The sequence below is a fragment of the Fringilla coelebs genome (genome assembly GCF_963513975.1).
Source record: "Fringilla coelebs genome assembly, chromosome: 2".
Lineage (NCBI taxonomy): Eukaryota > Metazoa > Chordata > Aves > Passeriformes > Fringillidae > Fringilla > Fringilla coelebs.
In genome coordinates, this window is record NC_140029.1 from 104,999,416 (window position 1) to 105,027,216 (window position 27,801).

At 37.6% G+C, this 27,801-nt stretch overlaps 1 protein-coding gene across 1 annotated transcript in view; it reads left to right on the top strand.

Annotated features, from left to right (window-relative positions):
- Positions 1–3,213: 3,213 nt before the first annotated feature.
- The window catches only part of TMPRSS15 (transmembrane serine protease 15), a gene marked incomplete at both ends in the record, with an annotated part of 130,215 nt that continues 105,627 nt past the window's right edge, over positions 3,214–27,801 (top strand). The window contains one exon of the mRNA XM_084201066.1: positions 3,214–3,312. Within this exon, the coding sequence (XP_084057192.1) occupies positions 3,214–3,312 (99 nt within the window). The remainder of the gene's footprint in view (positions 3,313–27,801) is intronic.

Consider the following 27,801-nt stretch of genomic DNA (forward strand, 5'->3'; position numbering starts at 1 on the left):
GAAAAAATGCCCTGAGGTGAAATCTCAGCTTCATTGAAAATCAATGGCAAAGCTCTTATTTCCCATCAGTTGGACAAAAACTTTTCTGTCCATGTGAGAATTGAAAGATAATTTAATTTCTCTGCTGGTGAGAACTTGTATTATGTGATTATTTTATTTGGGTTTAATTCTCAGTTATTTCTTCAGGCAAAGCTCCAACTGAAATTTCTTGTCTCTTGTAATCAGTGGGAATTTTTCCTAAGGAGAACATCTTGCCAGAGCTGTGCAATTTGTTCTTTTTCAATGTTTATCTTTTGTCCATTTTATTATTTGTCTTATGGAAGAATAAGGGAAACAGGCAGCTTTTTGGAACTGAGTAAAGTGAAAAAGTAAAAAAACTACCACAAAAAAAGAAGCAATGATTAAATGGGGTTGATCAAGGTTATATTTATGTTGTGAATATGGATAGAGAGCTGACTGGATTGCATAAAGTCTTTGTCACTTCTTCATTACTTTTCTTTTAAAGTCTGATAAGTTAGTATAGAAAAAAAGGGTTGAAGAAGTTGAGCTAAAGCCTGCCTGCTGCTCAGGACCCTGTGCTATGGAACCTTCTGGAATTCATCTAGTCTTGCTTTGAATGCTTAACATGGAAAGAGTCTGTTCCTTGGTACCTGGTGGAGTAATGGAATTGCTCTTGTTATTTCTGTATCTATTTTCTGGTATTAGTTTGCTTTTACCTGCTAGGGGAAAAATCCATCCACTTAGGTTTTTTAATGTATGAATACTTGTAGACTAAAAGCAAGACATCTTTTACATACAGATTGAGCTAAGGTTTGTAACTACTGACAGGTTTTAAAAATCTAAGTCACTTTTATTCAACTACTTTTGAATTCTGAACACTCTATTGATGTATTTTATATTATTTCCATCAGAAAAAGTTGCTGTTTTTCAGTAATAGACTCAATATGATTTGGATAATAAATCCCATTCCCTCAGGACTCATCCATTTTAAGGCCTCTGATTACTTTATCTACATCATCACAAAGAAAGGTACAGTTGTGTTATTGAAAAAATGCTTAGAAACTCAACAGAATATGCTTGCTAATGGTCTGTTGCAGGCTGGCTACCAGAGAAAGCCACAGAGAAAAATTGCAACCGAATTTATACCCATATTACTATCACATTGAAATGTGCTTTCTTTTTTCCTTCATCTCAGAAAGGAGTTCATATTTGTGCTATTGATTTAATAAATACAACAAAACTGCAAAGCTAATAAAATACTCAAAAGTTTCCAAGTCATTTAGCAATGTAGATACTCTTAAAAATTATATTTTTCCATGTCTTTTGTATTTTTCTACTATGGTTCATCTCTTGGTCATCTTTGCAGCCCACATGAGAGGAATAAATCATAAAGATTTTGAACTCCAAAGATTTTTATACCTGCTGCAAATAAAGGTAAAATGTTTTTGTCTTTGGATTTCTTAAATGTTTCAGCCATTTAAAAGCATCAGGACTGTACTTTTTAAATATTAATTTAAAGGTAAATTCTAGTTGGGGTCACTTCTCCTCTCATGTAAAAATTAAAAAGGCTAATAGTAATGTAAAAAAAAAAAATCCACCCCTTTTTAAAAATCTTAAGACAGGTGAGATGCTGAAGAATGGGAGGGTGGTGAAAAAAATTATTTTAGTTCTATGTTGCATAGTAGTTTCTTTTACTATTTCTTTGATTCTGGTGTGGAGAGCTGTATCTGGAACAGTGCCACGTGTCCCAAAGGTGAGCTGCAGGTGCCAAAAGAAATTGTGAAAGTTATTTCACTCTTTGTACTATGGTAGAAATAATGGGGGGGGGAGGGGGAGAGAAACAGCCTCCAGAAGTGAATGGAAATAAAAAAGTTCCCTGTCTTCTGCATATATTTTTCAGCACAAAATTATATAAATCTTCAGTATTTTTTAGCTTTTGTTTTTATGAAAAAAAATTGAGAAGGCTCTTGAAAAGAGTCTTTGCCTGAAAAGCACCCAAATATGCTATTATTTACTATAAAGTGAAGGGAGTTTAAAACAAAATTTATAACTAAGACGTGACAATATTTCCAAATTGCATATTGGTAAGAAGATACAAACACTAGAAATAAAATCAAAATGTGGTATGCATACAGCTGTATAATACAACTTACACAGCTAAAACCAGCCATTATCATATGACAAAGATCCAGGTTTTCAGAGCTAATCCATTTCTCATGAGTGATCTTGGCTTGTGTGGTCATTTTCTGCAAGGGTTTTTCACTGCTGATGGTAAGGCTCCAGCACCTGCTGATGGTACCTCCAGTGCCAGCTCTAATATCAGCTATGGCCACTATTAACTGCACTTAAAATAATATTTAAAAAATAGGACAATAAATAGCAGCTGGGAAGTGCTGGTGTTTATTATCTATGGATGCTGTTCTTTGTTTGTGTGAATAAAAGATACATAGTTGGTTTTATTGGATATGTTGAACAAAATCCCAAATAATTATCTGTGCCAATAAATACAGGACAATATTATTGCATTTTATATAGCATCAGTATTTTTTCTATTAATAAGATCAGTACTATCAGTACCACTATAAAATTAGGAAATTTGCCTCTCATCACAGATACTTTAAAGCTAATTTTAATACTGGAGGCACAGTACAGATTTAAAGCTTTGGATTTTGGCTACTATACACTAATACATCAATGGAAAATATTTACTAACTTTTTTTCAATAGAATGGCTGAACTCCATGCCAAAAACAGCTAATGAAGGGAAAGGGGAATAAGGCAAACTAAATAAATTATATGGCTGGTGTTTGATTAAAAAAACCCCAATCCACTGTGTATTTAATGATTCAGATTCAAGTCTTTAAAGTCAGTTTTGCTTATAATGTTTATATTACATAAATGACACAAAATGCTTGAAGAAATTACACTTATATACCTGTTTGAAAATTCTAATGCATTACTGAATTATTGCTGATTTCTACAGGGCTTTTATACCCCTATTCTTCTACCAATTTCATTGTAAAACCCAACATTTCATATGAATTAAATGAAACGTTTCCTGTTCCTATGGGTTTTCTATTTCCATCCTTTACTTGACAATGGCTTCAAGAAGTCATTCCTTTTTTATTTTGGTCTTCCTATGGTAAAACACTAGAAAAGGAAAAGGAGACATTCTTGGTCTGATTCTCTGTGAAAATGAGGGGCAAATCATAACATGACAATAAAGAAGGAGGAAATCCAGGGGCAAGCCAGACAGTTTGCAGAGTGCCTGGCTGTTGTACAGGAAAGTGCAGCAGAGAAAACAGAGGTCCAGGTATGATTTCTAAGGCTTGTGAGGCAGGTGGAGGAAAACAGGAGTCTCCAATTAAATTAGCTTTCAAAATACACCAGAGTTTCACTTTAGAAGGGCAGGACTTTAGTAGTTTTAGCAAACCAGGCTGTACTGTACCTTAAGTCATGGCATCTAAGAAATGTAACCATTGAAGAGACAGGCTAAGTACAAAGCCCAGAGAACCCTTTTTCCCCATGAAGTTTCTAACAAAATTTACTTCCTTAACTAGTTCACAGATGTCTGTTTCAGTATGGTACAAAAGCTTGCTAAAAATGCCTTTTACAAACCTGAATGCAATAAGGACTGAAGTGCATTTTGCAGACCAAGTGCATGACCTTTGCTCGAATTTAGAGCTGTGTTAACTAAATTATTAAGCAATAGTTTATAATTTAAAAAATACAATATCTAAAAGAATAGTCTTTCTTTTGGCCAGGTTAAAAAAGCCAGCTGATTTTTATTCTACTGGGAACACTCAGGACTTGATAAAAATTTTCATATCGAGGAGTCAGTCCAGTGGGAATATTTTTGACATTTCTTCAGAAAAATTCTAAACCCTGTTCCTCACCCTCACTCACTCATAAGTGACCGCTGAAATGCATAAGCCATTTCTGGTGCCTCAGATATTGTTCCCAGGATCAAAAGGCCACTTCTGGCTGTGAAATTCTGGAGATTGAAATGTTGTTGTGTATTTCAGGACACAAGGTTATGCTTCACTAAAACTTCCTCCTGGAAGTGAATATTCAGAACTTGAAAGAAAAGCAAGTGTATATTGAGAAAAGTGACCTGGGTTATTCTACATCACTACTATTAAATTTTTAATTCCCACAAAAATGGCTCCTCATGTTCTTGTCTTCACCTCCCTGTTTTAGTATGACGGTATTAATTTAATAAGCAGGTTGCCCTGCAAAAGTAGAGTGCATATGAACTGCCTGTTATCTTTCTCTCACTTTTAAAATACATCTCTCACACATTCTCAATGAATTCAGCCCAAGACATGACTCACTGATGAAACTGACAGCAGATTGCCCTTGCTTATTGATTTCACATATGTGTCCCTGCTACTCTTAGCAGTTGCATTCAGGGTCAAAATTATGTCATATCCTTTCATTGGGATATTTTTCACAGTTGTTTTTCTTCCTGACAGTCAGTTCTCAACCCCTAATCATCAGGGTATTTAAGCTAGGCGTGTTATTGGTGATGTTGTGAAAGACCACTGTAATAAATTATTTTAGAAATAAACTTCAAATAAAATAATCATTTATTGTCAAAAAGCCCTTCTAAATGCAAATACAATGATGTTGCACGAGCATGCTGCGAATATCTTGTGTCAAGCTACGAAATCTGAAACATTCGGGGTAGCTCAATATTGAGAATTTGCATTAAAATTTGAGTTTTCTAAGCCCAAACTGTTTCTCTCCTGCTCAAATGTCCTCACCCTGCCCTGCTCTCACACTCATGCACAGTCACATATACATTTACAGACCTTCACAATCAAAGAGCAAGCATTCTTGGGCAATGTACTTTACCTAAATGCAGGTGGGATAGCAAAGCCATTCACATTTTTCAATTATTGAAGAATGGTAATAAATCCATTGATGTTCTTTACTTGATGTTGCAGTATTTTGTTAATATCGTTGCTTTTTTGCTTTTTTTTTTTTTTTTGTTACTAATTTCTGAAGTTTGAGTTGTTCTTGGGGATATAAAAGCAGAGAATTCAAAACAGAATTCACCCTCTGTCCCATAATCAAGGGACAGCCTGTCATTAGTACCATGTCTGTGTACTCCCATTACCAAACAGCTGGTTGGAATCAGACAAAGATGCATAATTCCATTTTATTGATTAACCCTTATAATCCAGAAAGCACTTCAGAGTTTATGCTATATTTCTAGGTTTGTTGGGTTTCCTTGGTGTGTTTTCGAGTCCCACACCTCTTGCAGGAGACCAGGTAAGTTTTGGTGGGGCTTTTTTGTTGTTGTTTTGGAAGGATAGCATCAAAAACTACTGACATCTTTAAACTGCAATTAGATTCTGCCAGGAAATGCTCTGCCAGGTCTTTAAAGGAAGCATTGAAGCTAGATCTGTGGTGAAACTGCAGTCTAGCACTTCTGTGTCTATGAAACAAGAGATACAATGATTTTATTCCTGCTCCTTTAAGTGACTAGGCTTTCAAATAACTCTTGCATTCACCTCTTCTCTCTGTGGGCCTCCTAATCAGCAAAATCCTGACCATGTTTTGTTATCTTTTTCTATAGATGATGCCCTCATTCCTCCTTTTCTTTGCTCTTGTTCCATCCTGCCTAGATTACAGTTTCAGAAAGCTCCAATCTAAATAAATTTTTGAAGCAATTAATGTACTACATAATTTAAATACTTATGCACTTAAATAGTTGAAATATGAAGTCAATTAAAAGTGATTACTTCTTTTCTGATAATGTCTTATCATACAAACCTACCCTGACAGGTTTGATAAATCTATTTCCTGGCACTAGTGTCAGATTGACATGGAAACATGACTGCTGTTAACAGTGAAATGTTAATTTCTCTAAATAGAAATTAAAAGGTTCTCTCATTAAACTAAAGCTACAAAAAATGAAAAAAATGCCTATTCTTTGTGCATCAGCAGAGTTATCACATAATTTGCCCACAGAAGGTGACCACAATCTGCTTATAAAAAGTGTAACACTGAGCCTCTGGGAAATATGCAGGTAAAGCCAGGAGGATTAGAACTCAACTGCCAGAATATTAGGAATTCAGGTTTTCTGCCTAGTAAATGCAATCATTTCTGAAACTTGGAATTTTTTTGCTTCACAGATATATAGTATTGCTCTTTTCTTTCCTTGCTAACTCAAACACTTGTTAAGCACTCATTCAACTTGTGCCTGGGTAGGTATCTGAGCAGAATCATACAAAAGGCTTCCTTTCAGTAACTTTTAGAACAGTAGAGAAGCATATAAATTCAAGCAATTCTAAATGTTCCCACAGTAAACTGAAAATATTATCAGGTAGAGCAAGGGTCACAAAGTAAAGGGGAAAGTATGACTTAGCTTTTTAGATGCAAAATTGATATTAAAACTTCCTGTTCCTATAAATAAAAGCAAATATAGAGGAAAAATTTAGAAAATAACCATAAAAAACCAAGACTTAATATCCATTCAAAGGCTTTCTCCCATGAGAGGCACACACATGATACACACACATGGACTGTGTGAATCTTCACTGCTGCAGTTGGATTAAAGGAGTGGCGCATGCTTACCCCAAACAAAAACTCTGCTCCAAGAAGCCAAGTGGATATAATTATTCCTTGAAGAATAAAACATTTTAGAAAGCCATGGAGATCTCTAATTTAATGATTTAGGGCAGAGGAGTCCATGCTTGGTATGAGAGGTCTCAGAAGGGGAGGCACAGATGCAGCACAAAGCGGTACCAGGCACAGGGTGGTTGGGAGCCAGGGCTGGCACTGGAGAGCACCCAGCTGTAGGTGGCCATCCAACAAGGAATGACCAGAGAAGCAATTACAGAGCTGGAGATGGGACAAGCTAGCTTCAGGGGATGAAGAGAAAAAAAAAATCAAGTGCTTAACATAAGTAAAAATGCCCCAAGTTGGATGGATTGTATGTAATGTAAGATTGGATGTTACGGGGAGTTGTAGATCGCAGAAGATCATGGTGATACCGAGCAAAAAAAAAAAAAAAGAAGCAAAAAAAACCCCACCCAAAAAACAAAAACAAAAACAAAAACAAAACTACAAAATAAATCTTCTTTCTCACCCTGAAGCATTTACTCCCAGGAGAAGACTCCAGATGCTGCCATCTCACCACACCCTTCCATAGGCTGCATGCAGTACTTTGGGACACAGGGAGGCAGTATAAGTGTAAAGAAGTGGCAGGTGCCAGGAGCTTTTTGTACAGTACTTTTAATTATATTATTGTGGTATTTTGTTTTTGTGTCTTTTTATGTGTGCATTAAGTGCACAGAAAATGTGAAGTAATTCTGTGATTAGATTGTCAAGATAGCAATTATACTCACACCAAATCCCCAGCTTTATGTTTCAGAGGTCTCATTTTTGCCTAGAACATGACCTTCAGCATAAGAGATGGCATGTTATCAATTTTCCAAACATAAATTAACACTGGAAACAAATTTCCAGGGAAAATAATGGAGTTTCTACATCTTCAGTGTTTTCAGGTCACAATAATGTACCTTTCCGAAGACAGTTTTATCAAAACCAAATATAAGTTGTTTGGTCCATTGCAGAGGTGATTCCTGAAAATGGAAACTAATAAAATAATAAACAGGATATCCATAGACTGTGTTCTAATAAGAAGAATTCTATAAAATCATTAATAAGCTTACTAAAATATAATTAAAAATTAATAAATAAGAAATTAGATGGAAAAAATATTTTCCACAATATTTTCTCTAGATTTCCCTGGTGTAGAAGTCAAAGCAAATAAAGGAGAAGCATATGGAAGCTCATGCGTTTTTTGAAAAAAATTATTATTCATTGTGCTCTCATCATTTTAGCATATTCAATAATTATCTTATTGGTCACCAAGTTTTTATTGAGGCTTTTTGTGTGTTTGTTTCCTTCAGAGAAATCTTTTCAGGTTACTCCTTGATGCTTAGAAAACAGATGGTATTTAATAAGTAGACTCTAATTGCAATCAAGAGTGAATGATGAACAAATTTAAAATTAGATTAAGTTTGCAGAAGTATCCTGCTATCTTGTTTTGCAAAAGATTATATTTCTTTTTAAAATCCTAGCACTAATCAATGATGGTTGGATGTGTATGCTATAAAGTTTTACATTACTCTTGAATTTTCATCAGCTGAAAACAGCACATTGAGAAATAATTGAGAAAGAAGGTTAATCTAAAAATTGTGAATCTCCTTTAAGTGCAGGTTTCATGTGGCTATAAAATTGCATATGGAATTTAAAGGCATTGTCCTGAATTACTGTCATGATAGTAGCAGTTGATACAGGCTCATCTCTTCCTAGACTAATAAAAGAGAGGGGAGAATCTGAGTTCACACATTCAATCTAAAAATCACTGCTGACAAAATTAATAGGGATGATGTCCAAGCTAGTTGTGACACAGAAACAAATTTACTGTTTGTAGGAAAACTTTGTAGGTCATACTTTTTTTTGCCAGCTACAATGGGTTGCTCATTTTCCAGAAAATGTCACAAAAATGTCAGTTGAGCTAGAGAATCCTCTGCTCTGTTACCTAGGCTATCTTCTGTCCAGAGATGTTTCATTTCATTATTTCTAAATCATCTGTGATGGATGTTCGTACCCAGTCTGCATAGCCTCTGAATATTTATAGCAGCGACAATTCTGTGATTTCCTGCTAGAATCTAATTATTTGACTGTCTATTTTGAAAGTTTATTGGCTGTTTTATTCTGCTAAACTGAACTCCTTTTTTTTTCAGCTGCAGTTTTGGGGGTTTTTTAATTATGCTTCTTAACTCCATTCAAAGCAGCACAAAAAAAAATGATCTGTAACTGTAAGCATCAACAAAGGGAAAGAGAAAATTGAGCTTCTTGTTTCTTATGATATATAAAGGGAGGATTGGAGAGCACAACAATTTAAAATAAATTTAATAGAAATAAAGTGAGGCAGGAAATGGAGGCAAAGCATACATGAAATCTTGGTAAACATAGACCATGGGTAGGATTACACATTAGAAACACTGATCAAATGAAATCTGAGTAAATGTGAATGGAGAGGCTCAGACTGTTAAAATGTATGTTTTAGTATCCTCTTTAGATGAAACATTGGCTATGTAAGTCCTAAAATCACTGTAAGAAAATAATTCTCTTATCAAACAGATGAATGTATTTGAATTACAAGTCTGAGGAGTTATTCTGGTTTTAAAGAGTGGGATGCAGGGCTGAGTGGGAACACACATTAATTAAGCTGCCTTGCCTGGAAAGTCACTGCTGCCAGATTTTCTTGCTGGGGAACCTGGATCACCTCCTGCCCCCTCTGCTTGGGGCTCCCAGGGTTTAAATTTAGATTTAGCCTGGTTTACCCTCCCCATGAGAAGGGGAAGCACTACCAAGGCTTCTGATGAACTGACCTGAGAAACAATGCAAAGCACCGAGCCTCCAGGTAGCAGCATCACTACTAGATGTCAAATGGTAAGTTTAGATGTCTAATTAAATTTTCATAAAGGAAATGGTGGAATTAAATATAAGAGGAAGTTAACTAAATATAGAAGAATTGAGGAGGAATACCTCTGAGATCAACTTTGTCCTGCTGTGCATTCTGACTCCAGAGACAAGGAAGGAAGCTGCTTTATGTGTATTGGAGACAGGAGAAATACTGGGTAGTAATAAAATAGAAATAATAATTAAAAAGGGCTGTTCACTGGTGTTTACTGTTGTTACTAAGAAAATAATTACTTTTGAAAATCCTCATGTTATGAACCATCTTAAATTTTAAAGCAGCTGACATTTGTTTTGTGAAATTTTTACCCGTGTTTTTAAAATCTGCATCTTAAAAAGAAATCTGATTTAGAAACATCTGAAAGACCCCAGCTACATTAAGATAAGGAATAAGGCACTCAGCCATGTGTCTTTTAGAGGCTCCTTTATTTTGCAGATGTGGATACAGGAGTGACTTTGAAGACAGCTGGCACGGAGGCTGGAATGAAGACAGAGAAATAAGTTTTTCCCGTGGTACCCATTGGCCATTGCTTCTCTCTGATTTGAGGTCAGGTAGGGACTTTTCTGCAGTCAAAGTACCTGTCAAGAAGATCTACACTTCACACAGCATGAGGGAAGAGCTGGCCAGCATACTGATGTAAATCTATTGTACAGCACCTTTCATGTGGCTGTGAAATAGAAATCCTCCTTTGTTCTGGTCCTGACATTTTCCAAGTGTTTTGCAACACTTTTGGGAGGGACAGAATTTATGAGCTCTCCTAACTTCCAGAATTGTTTGGAAATTTCTATACTAAAGGCAGGAGAGGGTTACTCTTCTTAAAAAACAAGACTGTTCAAAGCACTTGTAAAAAGTCCACCCCCAGCCTTCGTGTTGGCCTCCTTCAGGTATTGGAGGGTACTCTAGGATCTCCCCTGAGCCTCCTCTCCTCCAGGCTGAGCAACTGCAGCTCTCCCAGCCTGTCTTCATAGGTTTAACAATTTACTTTAAATTGTTAATAGACCACTCCAATCTAGAGTGACAACTTTGTGAATAGAGCCACAGAAAATAATGCAGCACTAGAACAAAGGCACAGGGAGGTGCATCAACAGCCATGTGGAAGATAGTGGCAGTTTAGATGAACAAAAATTAGCATGAAGACAACACTTCAATCAAAAAATGCAGAAATGCTTGCTTTTGATAAGAAACATAGTGGGAGTTCATTATAATTCTTGGTGCTTTAGATTCTGCCCTGATACATGGAAGGAGCAAATGTGAGAACAGGAGGCATTCTGAGAGAAGGTGATTCCCAGTCTAAGCAGTACAGCCACAGTTCTTCAAAATACTACAGCTAGGATTTTCCTAACCAATTCCTGCTCTGTTTGGATTCTCAGAGTCAAGCAAACTCAGTCTTTAATGTGGAATAAATGTGCATACCTGAAGAACTCTCCCCTTTGGGTCAACTGTTGATAGGAATCGGCTTTGGAAAAGCCTGTTCTAAAGCACCTTTAAAAAAAAATTCCAAAGTTGAAAACCAAAATTTTGTGTTGGGTTGAAACTCATCCTCAGCATACCAAGAAACACTGCAGAAGGAATTTTTTAGTAAACTACACACTGCAGTAATAAGTATGCATCCTGCTCATAAAATCTTGCAACAAGTTCCATTACATGGTTCTATTTATTATTTATTGCTTTGGAACCACTCTTCTAGAGAGGGTCTCTAACATTTGGCTGTATTAATGTGTGCCTCTCAGTTGCCATTAGTGATGCTGACAGTGCACAGCTTCATCTTTGTTTGATTTTCCTGAAAAACCATATTTAAAATTAAGGCCTCAGCATCCATTAGAGTTATACCAGAATAATGATCAGAATGCAAGACAACAGCAGTATAAAAAGCATTGAAACCAGTAGTTTCTCATGTTTGAGCTGCCCACAGACATATTTAGTCCTGTGTTTGATTCTGCAGCCTCCAGATTGTGGTTCCATGGGTGTTCAAATGGAATCTTAAGCTGAGGTTTCTGCACATCACCAGCAATGGAAGATTTTTCTGGGTATTCTCAGTTACAAGTTATTGGCTAAAGAATTCTATCTTTGCTACTAAAGATGACTATGCAGGGCTCTCTTGAGACCAAGCTCAGCCTCATCTTACTGGGGCCTTTGTTGCCAGCTGACCTAGTTCCCACTTGGGGAACTCTGTCCTCATCTGAGGGTTTGGAGACTTATTCTTGAGACTTCTTCCAGACATTTAAAGGTTTTGTCTGGTTTTATATGAAGCTTGGGGGTAAGGGACTTTGTTTAGTCGTGTATTCTTCAGAAAGGTTTTGTAGGAAAGCCAGCATGACTGATTGTACAAAGCATGCGTGCTTTTTGTGTCTAAAATGTTCACAATATAAACATAGTGTCAAACAAGGACAAAACTCTCAGCCTTGATATTTTATAAATATTTTATAGCTTCAGCATTGGGAGATGAGAATAACAACCTATGCAAATGAAGCAAACACATGCAAAGTTAGTTGGTGTAGAAGTTCCCTGATATCTTTATGTGCAGATGCAGAGTCTGATTAGGCTGCAGGGAGAGGTGCTCAGACACATGTAGCATTTTTTGGTTCAGAATTACTTCTTAAAAGAGGATATCTTCTGAGGAGAAAAGAAGGAGCAGACACTGATCTCTTCTCTGTTGTGACCAGTGACAGCACCCTACGGAATGGCCTGAAGTTGTGTCAGGGGGTTTTTGGTTTGGATATTTGAAGAAGTATTCCACCTAGAGGGTGGTCAAGCACTGGAACAGGCTCCCCCAAGGCAGTGGTCAGAGCACTTGACAGGTCCCAATTGTATGGACAACACTCTCAGGGACATGGTGGGATTCTTGGAGTGTCCTGTGCCAGGGTCAGTAGTTGGACTCAATCCCTGTGGGTCGCTTCTAACTTAGGAGATTCTATGATTCTGTGAATATATGTTTATAGGCAACTCTAAATTCCCATTCAACACATAGTAGCCTTTCTGCCTGAGTCACGGCCTGTTGCACTGTGTACCTTACTGGATGAATTTCAATTGACCAGGGATTACTCATATTAAACAGCTCTGAGATATGAGTCAGAGTCCTGGAACGTTTATAAAGCAACAGAAAAGTTTAAAGTGCAGGATAATGAAATAAGTCTGTTTTCTGGAATATCTCTATTATTTTATTCAGATATAATGCTAGCAGACTTCTGTAGAATATTCCCAATGGCATAGAGCTGAAGTTAGATCCAATTCCTGAAATCTTATCTTTCCCACCTGAAATAATAACAAACTAGCCATAACTAAGCCACCTTCATCTTGAGTTAAATTGCATGGAGAAAAACTTTTCAACTTTTTTTTTTCTTATTACAAGGTGAAGCTAGGATAACTGAAGCATATTTTCTTTTTTATTGTACCATGCAGTACCAACTACTAATCATACATCTTTATGCACACGTGCATAGCTTTCCCCTCAAAACTCACAAACAGATTTTCAAAAACTGCTCACTTCTACATAATTCAGGGATGATTTCCTCTACTGCCAAAGTTACTGACTGAAACTTCAGATTCAGCGCTACATGGGAGATTTAGCCTGTGATCGTGACAATCCATTTCAGCCTAAGACTCTCCAGCTTGTCTGGCACTGATATGCCGTGGTTGCACTGTGTGTGCCTCAGCTTCTTTGAGCTGCCTGACACTGTAACACCAGCTCAGAAACTAGCACTGCACACATTTAGGGTATTATGCTTTAAAGGCTTTAGCTGTTGGTGGATTTCTGTAAAATGCTGATAGAGTCAACATTGATACCGTCTTATACTGTTAGGAAGGGCTGAGACGGTACTTTTAAACCCAAAGATACAACTCAGCTGGAGTCTAGGAGCATTCTTTTTATTGCACCACAGTTTTATATTTCATTCCACTCTTTCCTTTTCTTTTTCAAGTCTGTGGGACTCGGTTGGTTTGTCCTCAGAGCTCACCTCTTACTCCTTAGTATTCTAGACTAGATGAAATCTGGAGCTTCTGGTACAATTTCCTTATAAGAAAGCACAGTTGGAAATCATATACCAGAGCATCTAATTAGAATAATTTCAGGAGTGCTAAAGCCAGCAAAGTATTTCAGTTCTACTGAGTGACAGCAAAATTCATTTTCCTAGATCTAAAACTAAATGGGTACAATGGTTTCTTGTGCTGTTCAAGTTTGGTCACTTGACAGGCTTAATTCCTTGCTGGAAGCAGCTGGGTGTCATTCCAACCCCTCTTCCAAAAACTAAATTATAATGTAGAAACACAAAGTGTGACTGTTGGATGTTGGATGCTGGGTCACCTAATGCCTTCCTGTAATAGAATATTTCATTTCAGTTGAGAAAGCAATTTATCCTCAGAAATCATGTTTAGGTGTTACTTGGTGTGTGCTCAAGATTATTTAGCTGTACCCATCATAAGAATTCCCTACTGGAGTTGGAAGCTCTATATTCATGGCAACAGCAGTTGTAGATTGCCTTGCTTTGCAGATTTCTTTACTTATTTTCCCTTCTGCTTGCTATCATTTCACATCTCTTTTCCTCAGTCTTCTTAGATAAGCTATCAGGAGGTAGCAGGGCCACGTAGGAAGCACGACCTGCTTACAAATTACATCTCATCCTGTGTAGATGCATTCCTTCCACACCACACAGTACACAGAATAAGACCTTTCTATTTACCTTGGGGACCAGCAACTTCTGCTGAGAGAACAAGTGCAAGGAAATGAAAGGATTCAAATACTTTGTAGGAGTGCCTCGTGCCCAGTTTGAAGCCAGGAAATCTTTGATGTTTTAGGCATGAAAAATCTCTCTGGCCATCTCAGCGCTCTCGCAGCGCACATCTAATTTTGGGAGATGCGACTCAGGCTAAATGAATTCTCTACCCTTCAAAATTGCTAACCCAGACTCCTGAGCAGACAAGGGTGAGGGCATGGGGCCTGTCTTGCAGGGAGAGGGCTGTAAAGGAGGGAGGATCCCATAAGAATCCTCATGCTATATCCTGCTGAGGGAAGTGGGAACAGGGTTCAGGGCCACTAGGGTGTTGCAGGATGGGATGAGGTCAAGGTGATGCCACAGAGCTGGTGGTACCCCAAGAAGTTCTCTCCCTGCTTGCCCATCCCCTGCAGACGCCCTTTCAAGAGCTCTTGAAGCCTTGAACCTTTTTGCTGCAAAGTCCATGGCACTCTGGAGTTAAACTGCTGCCAAAAAGGAGACAGGAAGGCTGGAGCAAAGTCAAAACCACTCAGGAATGACCCACCTGTCATTTTTACCCAGGCAAGGGACTGAACCCTGAACCCTAACTTTTCCAAATAATTAGTCCATATCTGAGCTATTTTTGCATATCATGGGACTGCTGTGTCTCCTATTGACTGAGTCTGTGGTATCAGTCACTTCATTTTTTTGCACCTGATTTATTGGAAAATGTTTCAGTTTTCTAGCAAACTTTTTTGTAAGCATGTTGTTTTCTTGACAAGTTATTTACCTATTTTCTGATAGAGATTTCTGCCTCTTTTTGGCCTTCATGGAATCAACAAAGAATTGGAAATATTCATGAGACTTCATCTCCTTGACAAGCATTTATTCTCTTCAGATGAGTGTCCTGTATCCAAAAGAAGTCTTATTTCTCTGACAAAACTGTCTTCAAATATATCTGGAATTTATACTGTACTCTATGGTACTATTCATTTTTTGTTGTCATGAGCAAGAATTATTTAAGAAAAAGTTTGTTGTTTTTTTTTTCCCCACAAGGCATTATAATCCCTATGACATTGCTCTTTTCAAGCAACAATGTTAAAGGAAGAGAATTCAATACAAACTCCTCAAAATAGATGACTTATGATGGCAGAGTATCTTTTATTAGACTTCAAAAAAAAAAAAATTTGAAAGCTTTTTTTTTTTGCATCTATGATTACAAATATGGAGAAATTTTTCATATATAATCTGGGTCCAGTTTTTTCCTTCTCCAAAACTGTTGTGTACACACACAGCTAAAATCTTCTGTAAATTCTTCCATATTCTGTAGATGCTATAAGCATGATTGTGTCTTCAGACTTCTGTTAAACTAGTGAAATGTCTTTGACTTCAGTGAAAATACTATTCATATATATGGGTTAATGTATATTGGAAACAATTTTGTAACTGATGTGCAATTTTTTTAATTCCATAGTGCATCCTGAACTTTCATTTTTTTCAGAAAAATTGTCCTTAAAAAGTGTAACTTTAAGAAACTGTGGAATTTGATATGGGTATATAAAATTGATTTCCCATGTTATGTAGATTACTGGAAATTATTACAATACTATAATATTACTGACACCAATATACTGTAATGCATATTTTCTTGTTTTTTCCCTAGGTATTGAAATGTGCTTGTTTTATTTTTTTGTGTTATTTTTGTGTTGTTGATCAAGTGCATCACCCTGTCATAGCAATAAGGAAATTTAGAAAAGATTGTTAAATTTCACATAGCTGTAGAAATGTGGAACAAACCTACTGAGATGATGGAACTGCCTGACATTAACAGAAATTTAAATGTTGATTTGCTCTAGATTTACAGCAGTGAAGCTGAGATTGCTCTAATTGTAGCAAACAGGGAATCTGCATAAGTCAGGTGTGCGATGTATTTTCATGAATCACACTAGATCAGTCAGTTTGGTGAGTGATCAAGTTATGCACACAATATCTATTCAAGAACCCCACATGGACCTGGAAGGAGGCATAAACCAAAGTATTTATGAGGGTTTATTAGAATATTAACTCCAATGTAACAAACGTATCACATCCACAGAACATCAGCCATGTCAAACACAGGGCAGAACAGATAATTTGCATGTTTGAAATTATCTGTAGACAGTAGACAGATCCAAGAAAACTTAAATCCTTTTGCTATATATTTAAATTTGCAGCATTTAAAAATGCTGCATTTAAAAAAAGCTGCATAAAGGCCCATGACAACTTTACTTTCTGATTTGTAACATCACCTGTTTCCGAAAGTTACACAACAAAATGGGGGGTTTGTTTTCCTTTGTGTTTTGTTTTGGTTTTTTTTTGTTGTTGTTTGGTATTTTTTTGTTGTTGTTTTTGTTTTTTGGGGTTTTTTTTCAATTGAAGCTGTTTTTGTTGTGATTTAGAAATACAAAAATCAAGAGAGTTTCCTTATTCTCTTTATCAGTGACCCATGAGTTGCGTGGAAAGATGCTGATTAATTGCAAAGGTATCTACTGAGAAAACTCAACCAACAAAGGTATATTTTTGGAGATCTCCTTACTGGATAAAAATTATCTGCACTCTTAAAGGGATACCAAAAGCCCTGGAAAATTCATGTTATGCTTTTGCAATGAGTTTTCCCTGACCTTTCTGCTTTAGATGTGGCTGATTGCTTGCATTGAATATGTAATGTTTTACCTTGATACCTCACCAATTATCTTTAGAGTGTTACAGAGCACTTCATAAATCTGCACATTAAATACCAATAGTGCACTAAATGTGTAAGTAAAGGTATCAGCAGTTATGCATTCAGCTGTGGCTTATGCTCACCCATGCACTTTAGAATCCTTTTTATTAAGAGGAATTCCTAAGTCCTGCCTAACCTTAGAGAGGAGTGCTCCATACTACCACCCAAACAGATCAGATTTTAGAGACAGGCAGAGGCTGTTTTAGCCCAAAACTACCCTTAAATGTAAAGTATGACTCTCTAGCTCTCTGTGTCTTTGTGACTGAGAGGAACATCCAACTATCAGACTGGGTGGAAGCATGAAATTTCATTCCTACTGTTGACACATACAAGAAAAAGAAAGAAACTTTCCCTTCCATTGTTTCAATCTATAGTGAAGTTACAAGTCCATCATGCCCCTCTCCTATCTCTCTGTTTCAGCAATAGCGTTCAAACCTTTTGAAGAGAGCAAGTCTAGATATTAGAGTTCAGACATAGACTTTACTTGTATAACTTGCACCATTCCATCCTCAAATTAAAAAATAAACAAAACCAACAAAAGTCTTTCTGATCAGCTGAATTGCTCTCTGGTTTTGTTTTTTTTTTCTTCACAGAGAAGAGAGGGAAACCAGAAAAACTAATTCCTAACTTAATGCTTTAACTTAATTGGGGTAAATGAGTACTTGAGATAATGATTGACTAGATAGCTGCTTTAACCTGACCTACTTCCATTATCTTCTCATCTCAACAACAAACATTTCCTTAGTTTCTCCTCGGGGATCACAGTGGGCATCCCCCTTTGATGTATTGCTCAATTTAGAGCAGCCTCTGGAATCTATAAAGGTTCCTGATGAATATTTTGTTTAGAGCCACTGTGACCTAGTCTCATCCTCTCTTGCACCTCATACAATTGTGGTGCTGCAAAAGCCATTCCAGTCTGGAGAGATCTGTAGTGGACAGCCTCTGTGGTTTGTTTGGTCATCCTCATCAGCCTTTACATTGTGACTCATCACCTCATCAAATAAGCTTGGGAACCTTTTGGATCCCTCCTTCCTCATCTTCTGGACCTCCTTTGGCAATCAACCGGACTCAGCTTGGTCCCTGGTCTCTCCATCAGAAAGGGGAAAACATATTCCAGACAGGGAATCTGCTGTAGGCCATGTGCAATATATATTTCTATGGCCACACAAATAAGACACACAGGGCACTCACAGGAAGAGTGGCAGCACCAATTGTCTGATGTGTCTGATGCATCAGGATGGGTTTCTACTAGTAAAAGAAATATAAACGTGCACATATGAGGAGGGTGGATTGTGGCATTCACATTCTCTGATAAACAGGATTTTTCTTCTGGGAACCTGAGGAGCCTCAGGGAAAAGGAAGACAGTTCTTATCTCATTTGCTTCTCCTGTGTTTTGCTCATGTGTGGAATGTGTTTGGAGATTGTTTACCACAGGTGATTGTTTGATTGGATTCTGGCATGGGTTGTTTTGACACACTGGTCTATTGGTGCTAAGCTGTGTCAAGACTCTGGAAAGAGTCACGAGTTTTCATTATTAGCTTTTTAGCATTAAGCATCCTTTCTGCATTCTTTAGTATAGTATAGTATTCTTTAATATGATATAGTATTATAAAATAATAAATTGGCTTTCTGACAACATGAAGTCAGATTCATCATTCCTCCCTGCCATGGGGGTCCCTGCAAATACAACAGTGGATCTCTCCAGCAGCAGGACTCACACTGCCCTGTCTCTTCATCTGGCCCCTGGACTCCAGTCTGCCCCATCCCTGGCACTTGGACAAACAAAGCCCTGCAGCCACAGCCCTACTGCAGTTGCTGGTACAACCATCACTCCCAACCCCTTCACACCCCCCAGGACTCCCCTATCCCCATGTCTGACTGCCTGTGCTCCTGCTCTAGAGATACACACGTGTGCCACCCCTCTGGGATGTGACTTGGAGATACATTTATCTCCACAGCTCCCAGACCCCTACACCTGCTTGTCAGCTCATCTTTGCTGTCCATCACACACTCGCTTGCACTCACCCTAACTCCAGTTACTGTAACACAGACATGTAAAGCAAACAAAAAATCCAACACTTGCATGAAGATCTTTGTATATGCAGTATATAATAATATATACCTTTGTTATGTCAAAATTGTCAAGAAAAAGTTATGAAAAGGATAGCATCCTCTGTGATGCTATTTCTTCATACCTTTCAAAATTGAATTTTTCATTCTAGTGTCATACACAATGTCATAAATGCACCTGAAGGTTTTTGAAAGTCAGATAATGCCACACATCAGCCACTGAAAATTAACTAGGAGACTGTAATTCAGGTAACACGGTCACCTCTTCACGTAAACCTCTTTGATTTTATCCCCTTGTTATGACTACTGGCAGTTTTCCACTTACCTTTACATAAAAAAATAAGTATTCCTTAAGTGGTTTTTTGAATGTGTATGACAGTTGAACAATGTGGGGTTTATATCTATTTAATTTAAAAGCAATATTGCTCTCAAGTAATGATGAAGTTGTCATCTTCTGACTTGCTTTAGATTTCACAGCTTTATTAAAAAAACATAACACATCAAAATTCTTCCTCCTTCTTCTCTACCTATCTCTCAGTAGCAAAAAGTAGTAAGTTTTCTCAAGACTCAATTCAGAGCTGGACCTCCAAATGATGCTGCAGCAGTGGAAATAATTGGAAACCTTTGTTCCATTCCTCTTTGTCTGGAGGGCCAAGATATGATAATTCATGCTCTGTCTGATGTGATACTTATTTTGCAGTGGAGCAGAAATTCTTAAAAAATTAAATTAAAAATATCTTTCTTCTTACAAAATAGGATATGAACTTAGTCTTGTCTGACTGATTACTCTCATATATATGTTAGCCATATTCACTACCCACATGTACAATGAGGGTGGCTCAGTTCACAGTTATATACATTTTAGCTAACATATGGTTCTGGGTTGAATTTACTAAACATGGCCTAGTTAGGAGATTGATTTTTCAATCTAGCATACCACAGTAATTATTAATGGCAGATAAAGTAATTGGAAGACATCTCATGAGACAGTTTATGAAGATTCAAGGATCTGTTCTGCCCTATTTATTCTTATCCTTTCAAGATACTGCATGCTTTAAGGTATGTTTTCTATACACAGTTGTTTTGCATTTATGAGATATACAACTGTATCTTATGTCTAGAGATTCACATGAAAGTTTAAACAACCTGTGATATTAGATAATTGTATAGTAAATATAGAGCAGTTTATGAACACCTGATTTTATCTATTTTCCTACAATCCTCCCTGGTTAATCTTTCTATCATTTACTCAAGGAAATTATTCAATTCCTCAATAACTTTCAAGTGGAAGTAAGATAAAATAAAAATTTAAGAAGTGGTCAGACCTTAAAGCAAGCAGTTTGAACAATTCCATAGCTGAGAGAGCCATGGGCTTTTTGCTGGGGAGGAGTAGCTCTGCTGGGCATCCAGCTGGGAGCAGATCCCTTCCACTGGGTCCCATTCTTTTGTCTTTTCCTGACAGGAGAAGAGCCATGGATGTAGTTTGACCTCTGGTTTGGGCTGTGCAAGACTGTCACCTGAAGGGGCAGAGCACACTTGTCATCGTGTCACAGACTCAATTTTCGAAGCTAAGACTTTAACAGGGTTCTATAAGAAACTGGAAATTTATATGGGTATTCAAGCCATAGGTTCACTTCAAGATTTAAGATGGAAATTAATCCCCATTTCCCACAGGAGCCATATACAGACTTGTGCAGCACTTGGGCTACTCCCAGCATCATACACAGAAGAGAGGGTTCAGTGAACCCTGGCTTTGATGTGGTACAGCAATTCCATATTCCTAGCTCTTCCCTAAGGAACCAAGGTGGCTCACTGTGACCCCTACAGTGAGACTCACCAGTTGATTATATCCTGCTCTGAAAGCATCCTATATCATTAATGAGAATACTGCAGAGTAATAATTAAGCATCTTTGCGTGTTCAGATTGCAGAAACATGACAGACTGTGCTGAGGGACCTGCTCTAAGGGAAAGTAACTTGAGTCATTAGGCTAGTCAGAGTCTCTTCCACAGCCACAGAAATGGCTGGAAGAATGAGAGACAGCACATTTACTCTTTTACTGTGATACATTACTATTTCCAGACCTGAAAATTGCATTTAAAAAAAAAAAAAAGTGTTAGTACATGATCAAACACTTTTCTTCCATTAAAATTATGGTTAGTCCTGTATCCAGAGCTGCATATTTGAAAGTTGACAGTACTTTATCCTTGAAAAGGAAGAATTAAGAACAGGTGCAGCATTGTGGTCTTCAGAATGTTATTTTGGAAACATGAATAATGCCATTCAGAAGGTTAGCCATCTGCTTTCTGAATATCTGTTACTGCTGCTGCTGCTGCAGCAATGTGAAAGTGGTACACAGGATTATTTCTGCAGTGGATTTACCAGAAAGCTTGTGCATTTTATGGAGAAAAGTATGTTCTATTTTCAGTCTGTTTTCAGTAAGTATCGGTAGAGTATGTGGTTTGTAAATATCGTAAAAATGACTATAATTTGATGCACTTCACTTGTGTAGTTTGCATCCTATTTTACTGAGATTTAGCAGAACATTTTGTGCAAAGTGAAAGCTAAAAGCCAGTATTTTTGTGATGTAGAATAGTTTTACTGAAATGGGATTATTTACAAAATATTAACCGACAGAAAGGGAGTAGTTAGATCTAAAACGCTAACTACGGAGAGCATGCTTCTAGAGAATCAGCTGTGACAGGAGTACAAAATTAGCATCTGAGACTCAGGGCAAGTGTCATCTGACAAAAAAGGGAAAACTGAGAGGGCAAGCTAACTTCAAAAAACAGCAGAATCTGTGAGCTGAAGTCAGTATTTACAGGGGCACTGTTATACCAAATTTATTAACCAGCTTTTGAAAATGACAGAAATACCACCTTTAATGCTGTGAATAACAAGTAAATCTATCTTTACAGGGACAAAACATTTTCATTATGGCACAGAGAATGAAACCTTCCTAGAAACTGACAGGGAACAAGGAAAACTAAATAACTGCTTAGAGACATGCAGGAGGAAAATAAATTTTGGCAAGGTCAGGACAGAATTCATAGCGTGCTGTAAACATCACAACAAAAACCGCAGATGCACTGCTGGCTACCAGGGATCCAGCAATCACAGCTGCCCTAAACACATATTTACAGCACTAAAACTTCTAGAAGTATTTAGTGAGTGACAATGAGGGTCCATTTATATCAAAGGGATTCAAAACTTGCATCAAACAGAATGGAGTTAAGCACTGGAGCGATGGTAGAGGAAACAAGCCCACTGCGAGTGCAGGAGATAGAAATCAGACACACAAAGCAATTTGCCTTGCTCAGCTGGAGTAGAAACACTTCAGGGGAGAAAACAGTGAAATTCTTTCTAGGTGGCTGCTGATGTGCTCTGCCAGTCTGACCAGAGATCAGCTCCCCGCGAGGAGGGCTCCGTGTTGTACAGATGAGGCAATCAGGAGCAGGGGTGCATCACTTGCACTATCAGGGCCCCAATTACTGTCAGAAATACCAAATGTACTCTCTACACAGCTCCCCCTGTGAGCTGTGAAAGCAGAAGGACAGTTCTTTTCTCTGCTGTGCCCTCCCTGGGTGTATCTGAAGAAGGCACTCACTGCTTTATCTGCTGCCTCAAGGGAATCAATCAATGAGAGCTGACCAGGACATGACAGATGTGTCCTGGACCTTCAGACAGAGTGACAGGAAAAAAGGTAAATTTTATCTACAGGCCCAAAGTGCGTGATCTTCACTGTATAAAACAATGCATGGACTATATAATCAAAACACCGTATTTTATATTCATGAAGGAGCTCACTTAGTTTTGATAAAAATGCAACAATCTGATCACTCCTTGTTACTGAGTTTAAGGCTGATCAACTTTTATATTCCATTAGTACAGGGCTTTGGTTTCATAATTTCTTTTGTTTGCAGTTCTTCTTTTCTATGGCAAATAAAAACGCCCCTGATCTCTAACTCACCACAGTACTGAGGAACAAGGAGATCAGTCATGATGAAAATTAGATATTCTGCTAATAAATAATTATTTACCAGATAGGAAAACTACTTTTTAGCAGTCTAAAAGGATTAGGTGAAGAAAGGAATCTACAATGATAAGCATTTGAATTTCCCTTTACTCAGATGAGAAAAGACTCCAACCAAGAATACCTTAGAAATCTCACAACTCATAATCATACCTCTTGTGTACAAAACATTGGATTAAAATTAAGGATTAGGAACACATTATTTAATTAGGAATTACAAAATTGCAAATCCACTACTAAGATTCACAAATCCTATCCCTTAGCAGTATTTCCTTTCCGTAGTTCCAGGGTGGGGAGGAAAGTTTTTTGAGGCTTAGGGCAAATAATTCATGTGTGAGGCTTCTAAACCACAGGAGATTAAACATTGATAGCAGAACTGTCTCACTGCAGGGAAAAAAACTCCATCCACATTAACTGGGAAAACACTTGGGCCAGCTTGGGCAGCACTACAGGTCCCATGTGTGAATAGTGACTGAGCTTCTTCTTGGGCTTCACTACAGAAGTCAAGTCTCACACTATTTATAGAAAAGCTAATCAACAACCATCTGAATTCAACACCTTTTCATATAAATCATGGCAATTCATTCCTTTTTTTTTCTTTTTCCCACTCCACTCTGCCAAAAAAAAAATTCCATTGATTCTGGCATGCAAATAGTGTTCTTTTTGCACGCCCACAGATAGTGCTCACACAACTTCTGCCTCCTGAAAAATTCAGTCAGTTTAAAATTTAGCTCACTTCTCAATTCATTTGCATGATACAAATTGGTCATGATTACCTTGCACAGGAATTATTCATAGATTTACTGGAAACATGCCCATAATTTCCATGCTGTGTACAGAAATATAGTGGGTGAAAACAGAACAAATAGAATATTTAAATAAAATCTTAAATAAATCAAAAGTAGATAGACATGTGAGATTAAATTTAGGATGGAATTTACCAGCACAAATATTCATCTTGTGCCACCTGGATGGATTCCCTCTTCAGTCACTCTTCAATACTAATACTAATACTAATACTAATACTAATACTAATACTACTAATACTAATACTAATATTTTAGTTCATTGTAACACAGATATTTAGAAGAGATCAAGGTGAGCAATAATTTAAAAGTGGCTTTATGCAAGCTATGTAAGTAGGATTTTCTTACATTGTTCTTGTTGTCATTATTAGTAGTATTAACTATCAGTATATCAGTTGCCCAATTTCTTGAAAGAAAGGAAGTATGAACCTGGAAAAATTGTTTCAACTGACAGGTAAAACTGGAATGCAAATGCTTTAGTGATGATTGGAAAGGAACATACTGACTTATTATGCAGAAGACAGAACTTGATAAGGAATTGAGGTTTATAAGCAAAAGTCTAGAAGATTCAAAGGGAAGGAAGGAAAGGCAAGTTGGAAAATCACAGGAAAAAATTTCAAAAATTCGTGAAAGGGAGCAAAAAGGATGGGGGAATGGTAAACCTTGCATCATACCCTTAAGTTTTATTTGAAGACTTTAATTTAGTGATTTTTGCCAATATTTGTTGTCCTGTCTCTCAGCTGTGTTCATGCCAAAGGGTGTTTGTATCAACACCATTATCACCTATATGTCCTGAATCTTAAATCATGCAAAATGGTCACAGTCCGTGTTGTTTTGTCATCATAAAAACTCCATCAGGGTTTGACCAATCCAACAGAAATACACCCTTGTGCCCATGCAGGATCAATGCATACTGTTAGGACAGTAACTATGCTACTATGATCTTAACAGTCCTTTAAAAGTTTAATTGTATCCCAAAAGTAGAATTATAAAATTTGGGAACAATTCATGACCATACTCCAGGGTCAGTCGGACCATCATTAATAAAAATGATGCATCATAGGTTTTATATATATATACATGAAGGATTTGGCAAGTATTTTTCTAATGCATCATATTTCATCATTTCATTGTAAGTATTTTTTCAATTCCAGTTAAAGGTTGGGAAATGCAAACAAATGCAACTCTCTTCATGTGAGATAACTATCTATATTTCTGATAAAATCTATGGTTTTTGCTTTTCAGATCTTTTTCTTTCCACAGAAATCCTTAGTGGAGGCTGTATTGGTTTTATGTGGCAATATTTTGGCTGCTGGAGTAAATTCTGCGTGAAGGCACCAGAAGCTTCCCCCATTCCTGGATGAGCTGGGTTACCTCAGCTTCAAGTCAAGTCTGCCACCAGCCTAGGCTGAGGCCAGCAGTGACACTGGTAGCACCACTGGGATAACAAATTTAGGAGAGGGTAAGGGATGCTCCTGGCAGGAGCTGTGGCCCATGGAGCAGCAGGGTTTCTGACAGGAGCTGTGCCATGTGAGGGTCCCACACTGGAACAGCCTGCTCCTGAAGGACTCCTCTATGGAAAGGAGCCACTGGAGCTGTTCTGGAAGAACTGCAGCATGTGGGAAGGACTCATGCTGGTCAAGTTCATTAGCAATGGTTTCCTGGGAGAGGTGCTCCATGCTGAAAAAGGAGAGTAGAGATTGATCATTATAAACTGTGTCACTCAATTCCCCATCCCAATGCACCACTCAGATTTAAGGGTAAAATTGAACCAGGGAAGGAGGAAGGGAGGGCAGAAGGTGTTTCGTTCTCTCATCTTAATCTCTTACAGACAGTTGGCAATACGTTAAGTTATTTTCCCCAAACCGAGTCCATTTGCCCAAGACAGTAAAATTTAAGTAATCTCCTGTCCTTATCTCAAGCCAAGAGCTTTTCACTACACATTGTCCCTATGTCTAGTTGAGGGGAGGGAGTGCTAGAATGTCTTAGTGTACACCTGGTGTCCAGCCAAGCTCAACCAACCACAGAAGCTTTAAAGTATCATTCTGCACAGTAGCACTGAAAAGTTTATTTTTGTCTTGGTGTTCCGGAATAGCTGACTATCATTCTAGAGCGGTTATCTGGATTTCTGTCAGAAGCAGGTTTTGAATCTCAGAACAGGAGAGAGTCTTTTTTTTTTCCTTTCTTCAAGAGAAATTTAAACACAGGGTATTTTTATTCTGAAATAATAAATGAAAGAAATCACAGCCCAGTTTTCTCCACTCCATAAGGAAATAGCTCTGTCCACAGTTTCTTGCAAAGCTAAACATTTTGGTTGTTTGTTATTAGCATTTCAGTGAGTGTTGGTTTTATTTCTCTTAAAATATGCTGAAAAGTAAAGGCCCAGTCCTAGGTTTCTAAAATTCTTTAAGTTATGGGCTGGGTCTGTCTTGTTGGTTGCGCTTCAATATACTGTACTAAGGCTTTTCACTTTCTAGCTTTGCCCTCCTGATGAAATACAAACCCCCTTCAGCTGAATCAGCACAGCTCTCTCTGTGGCACTTTCTGCACAGGAGCTTGTCACTTGCTCATTTTAGAGTATTATCTAGTGTGTGATAAACTTGCTGGGAAAAAAGCAAGGTCTGGAAAAAAAAAGGTGCTCAGAAATCTTTTAAACGAGGTTTGCCTCCAGGGAAATGGTGACATGAAATTCCACCCTGGGATCAACTGCTCAGCCTCAGTTACCACCCACCATGAGGGCAATTGTCTCCTGGCTTCACTGATGAGCAGAGTGTGTGTCAAAGCAAAGGCACAGAAATCTTCTGTGCAGTTCTTTATTAAGTGACCCCAAAAGGCACACTTTTCAAAGCTGCTGTCAAATTTCTGTCACATGCAGCTGCGTATTTACTTACAGTTACCTATATCTAAATGTAATTTGCTTTATGAATCCCTCTACTTGGAGAGCTAGATAGTTAAAGGGTAGCATAAGAAAGCAAAAGTGCCAGGAAAGACAAACATATACATTGTTGCATGCCCATGCTTGTTTTAAAATTAGTCCATTTTTTTCTGCTTCGTTACACATACTGTGCTTATCAGATAATTATTCAGCTGTCTGAATGCAGTCATTCTTGTTATTAACACAGTTTAAATTGGAGTTAACCTTGTTGCAGCCTATAGTCTTTTATAAAGAATGATCTTCATGTCTGTAGACTAATTGCACCGAGAAAGTTCACTGCAAAGACATAATTAATAGTCCATAATGTTTGGGAAGGTGACATTTCCTACTTTCTTTGAACTCTCAGTTTGGTATTTGAAAGCCAGGATAAGGTACTGAATCCAGGATATTTAATCTGGAGTGGTGTCTAGTCGATAGTTAACTGAAACTGCTTCCTTTCCCCTAACAGCAATAAACCAGAAAGGACTAATTACCCCTTTTTATAGGTGCAATTTGAACTTAAAACTCTAGAGACAGCACAAGTAGTAAACCACCATTACAGTCGATTTCACCATCTGCACCTTAAAACTGGGGCTGTGGAACCAGCAAAAGAATACACACAGCACTGAGATTCCCTACACAAATCTGGGGTTTGTTGTAGGGAAAATTTTCAGCAGACAGTGATAATTCAGACGCATTTTTTGAATCCCTGTACAATCACTTTATTTAAATGAATGCATATTCCATTTAACCCGTCATTAGTACTTAATTGAAGCTCACTCATCTAAGGGTGATATATTAATATTTTTTGTGAATTTAATGAACCCCTCAGTATTAATACATTCTTTGCTTAAGCCTATGTGAAGAAAGAGGCCTTAGGTTGTTCTTCCAACAAGAATGGCAACCATCACTTTTTTAACCCTAGAACTTATTCCAGAATGTTTGTTTTCTTCTGTTGTTTAATATTGTGGAGTTTTTTTCCATGAACAGGCAGGATCTGTTACCATTAATATTATATCACAAGC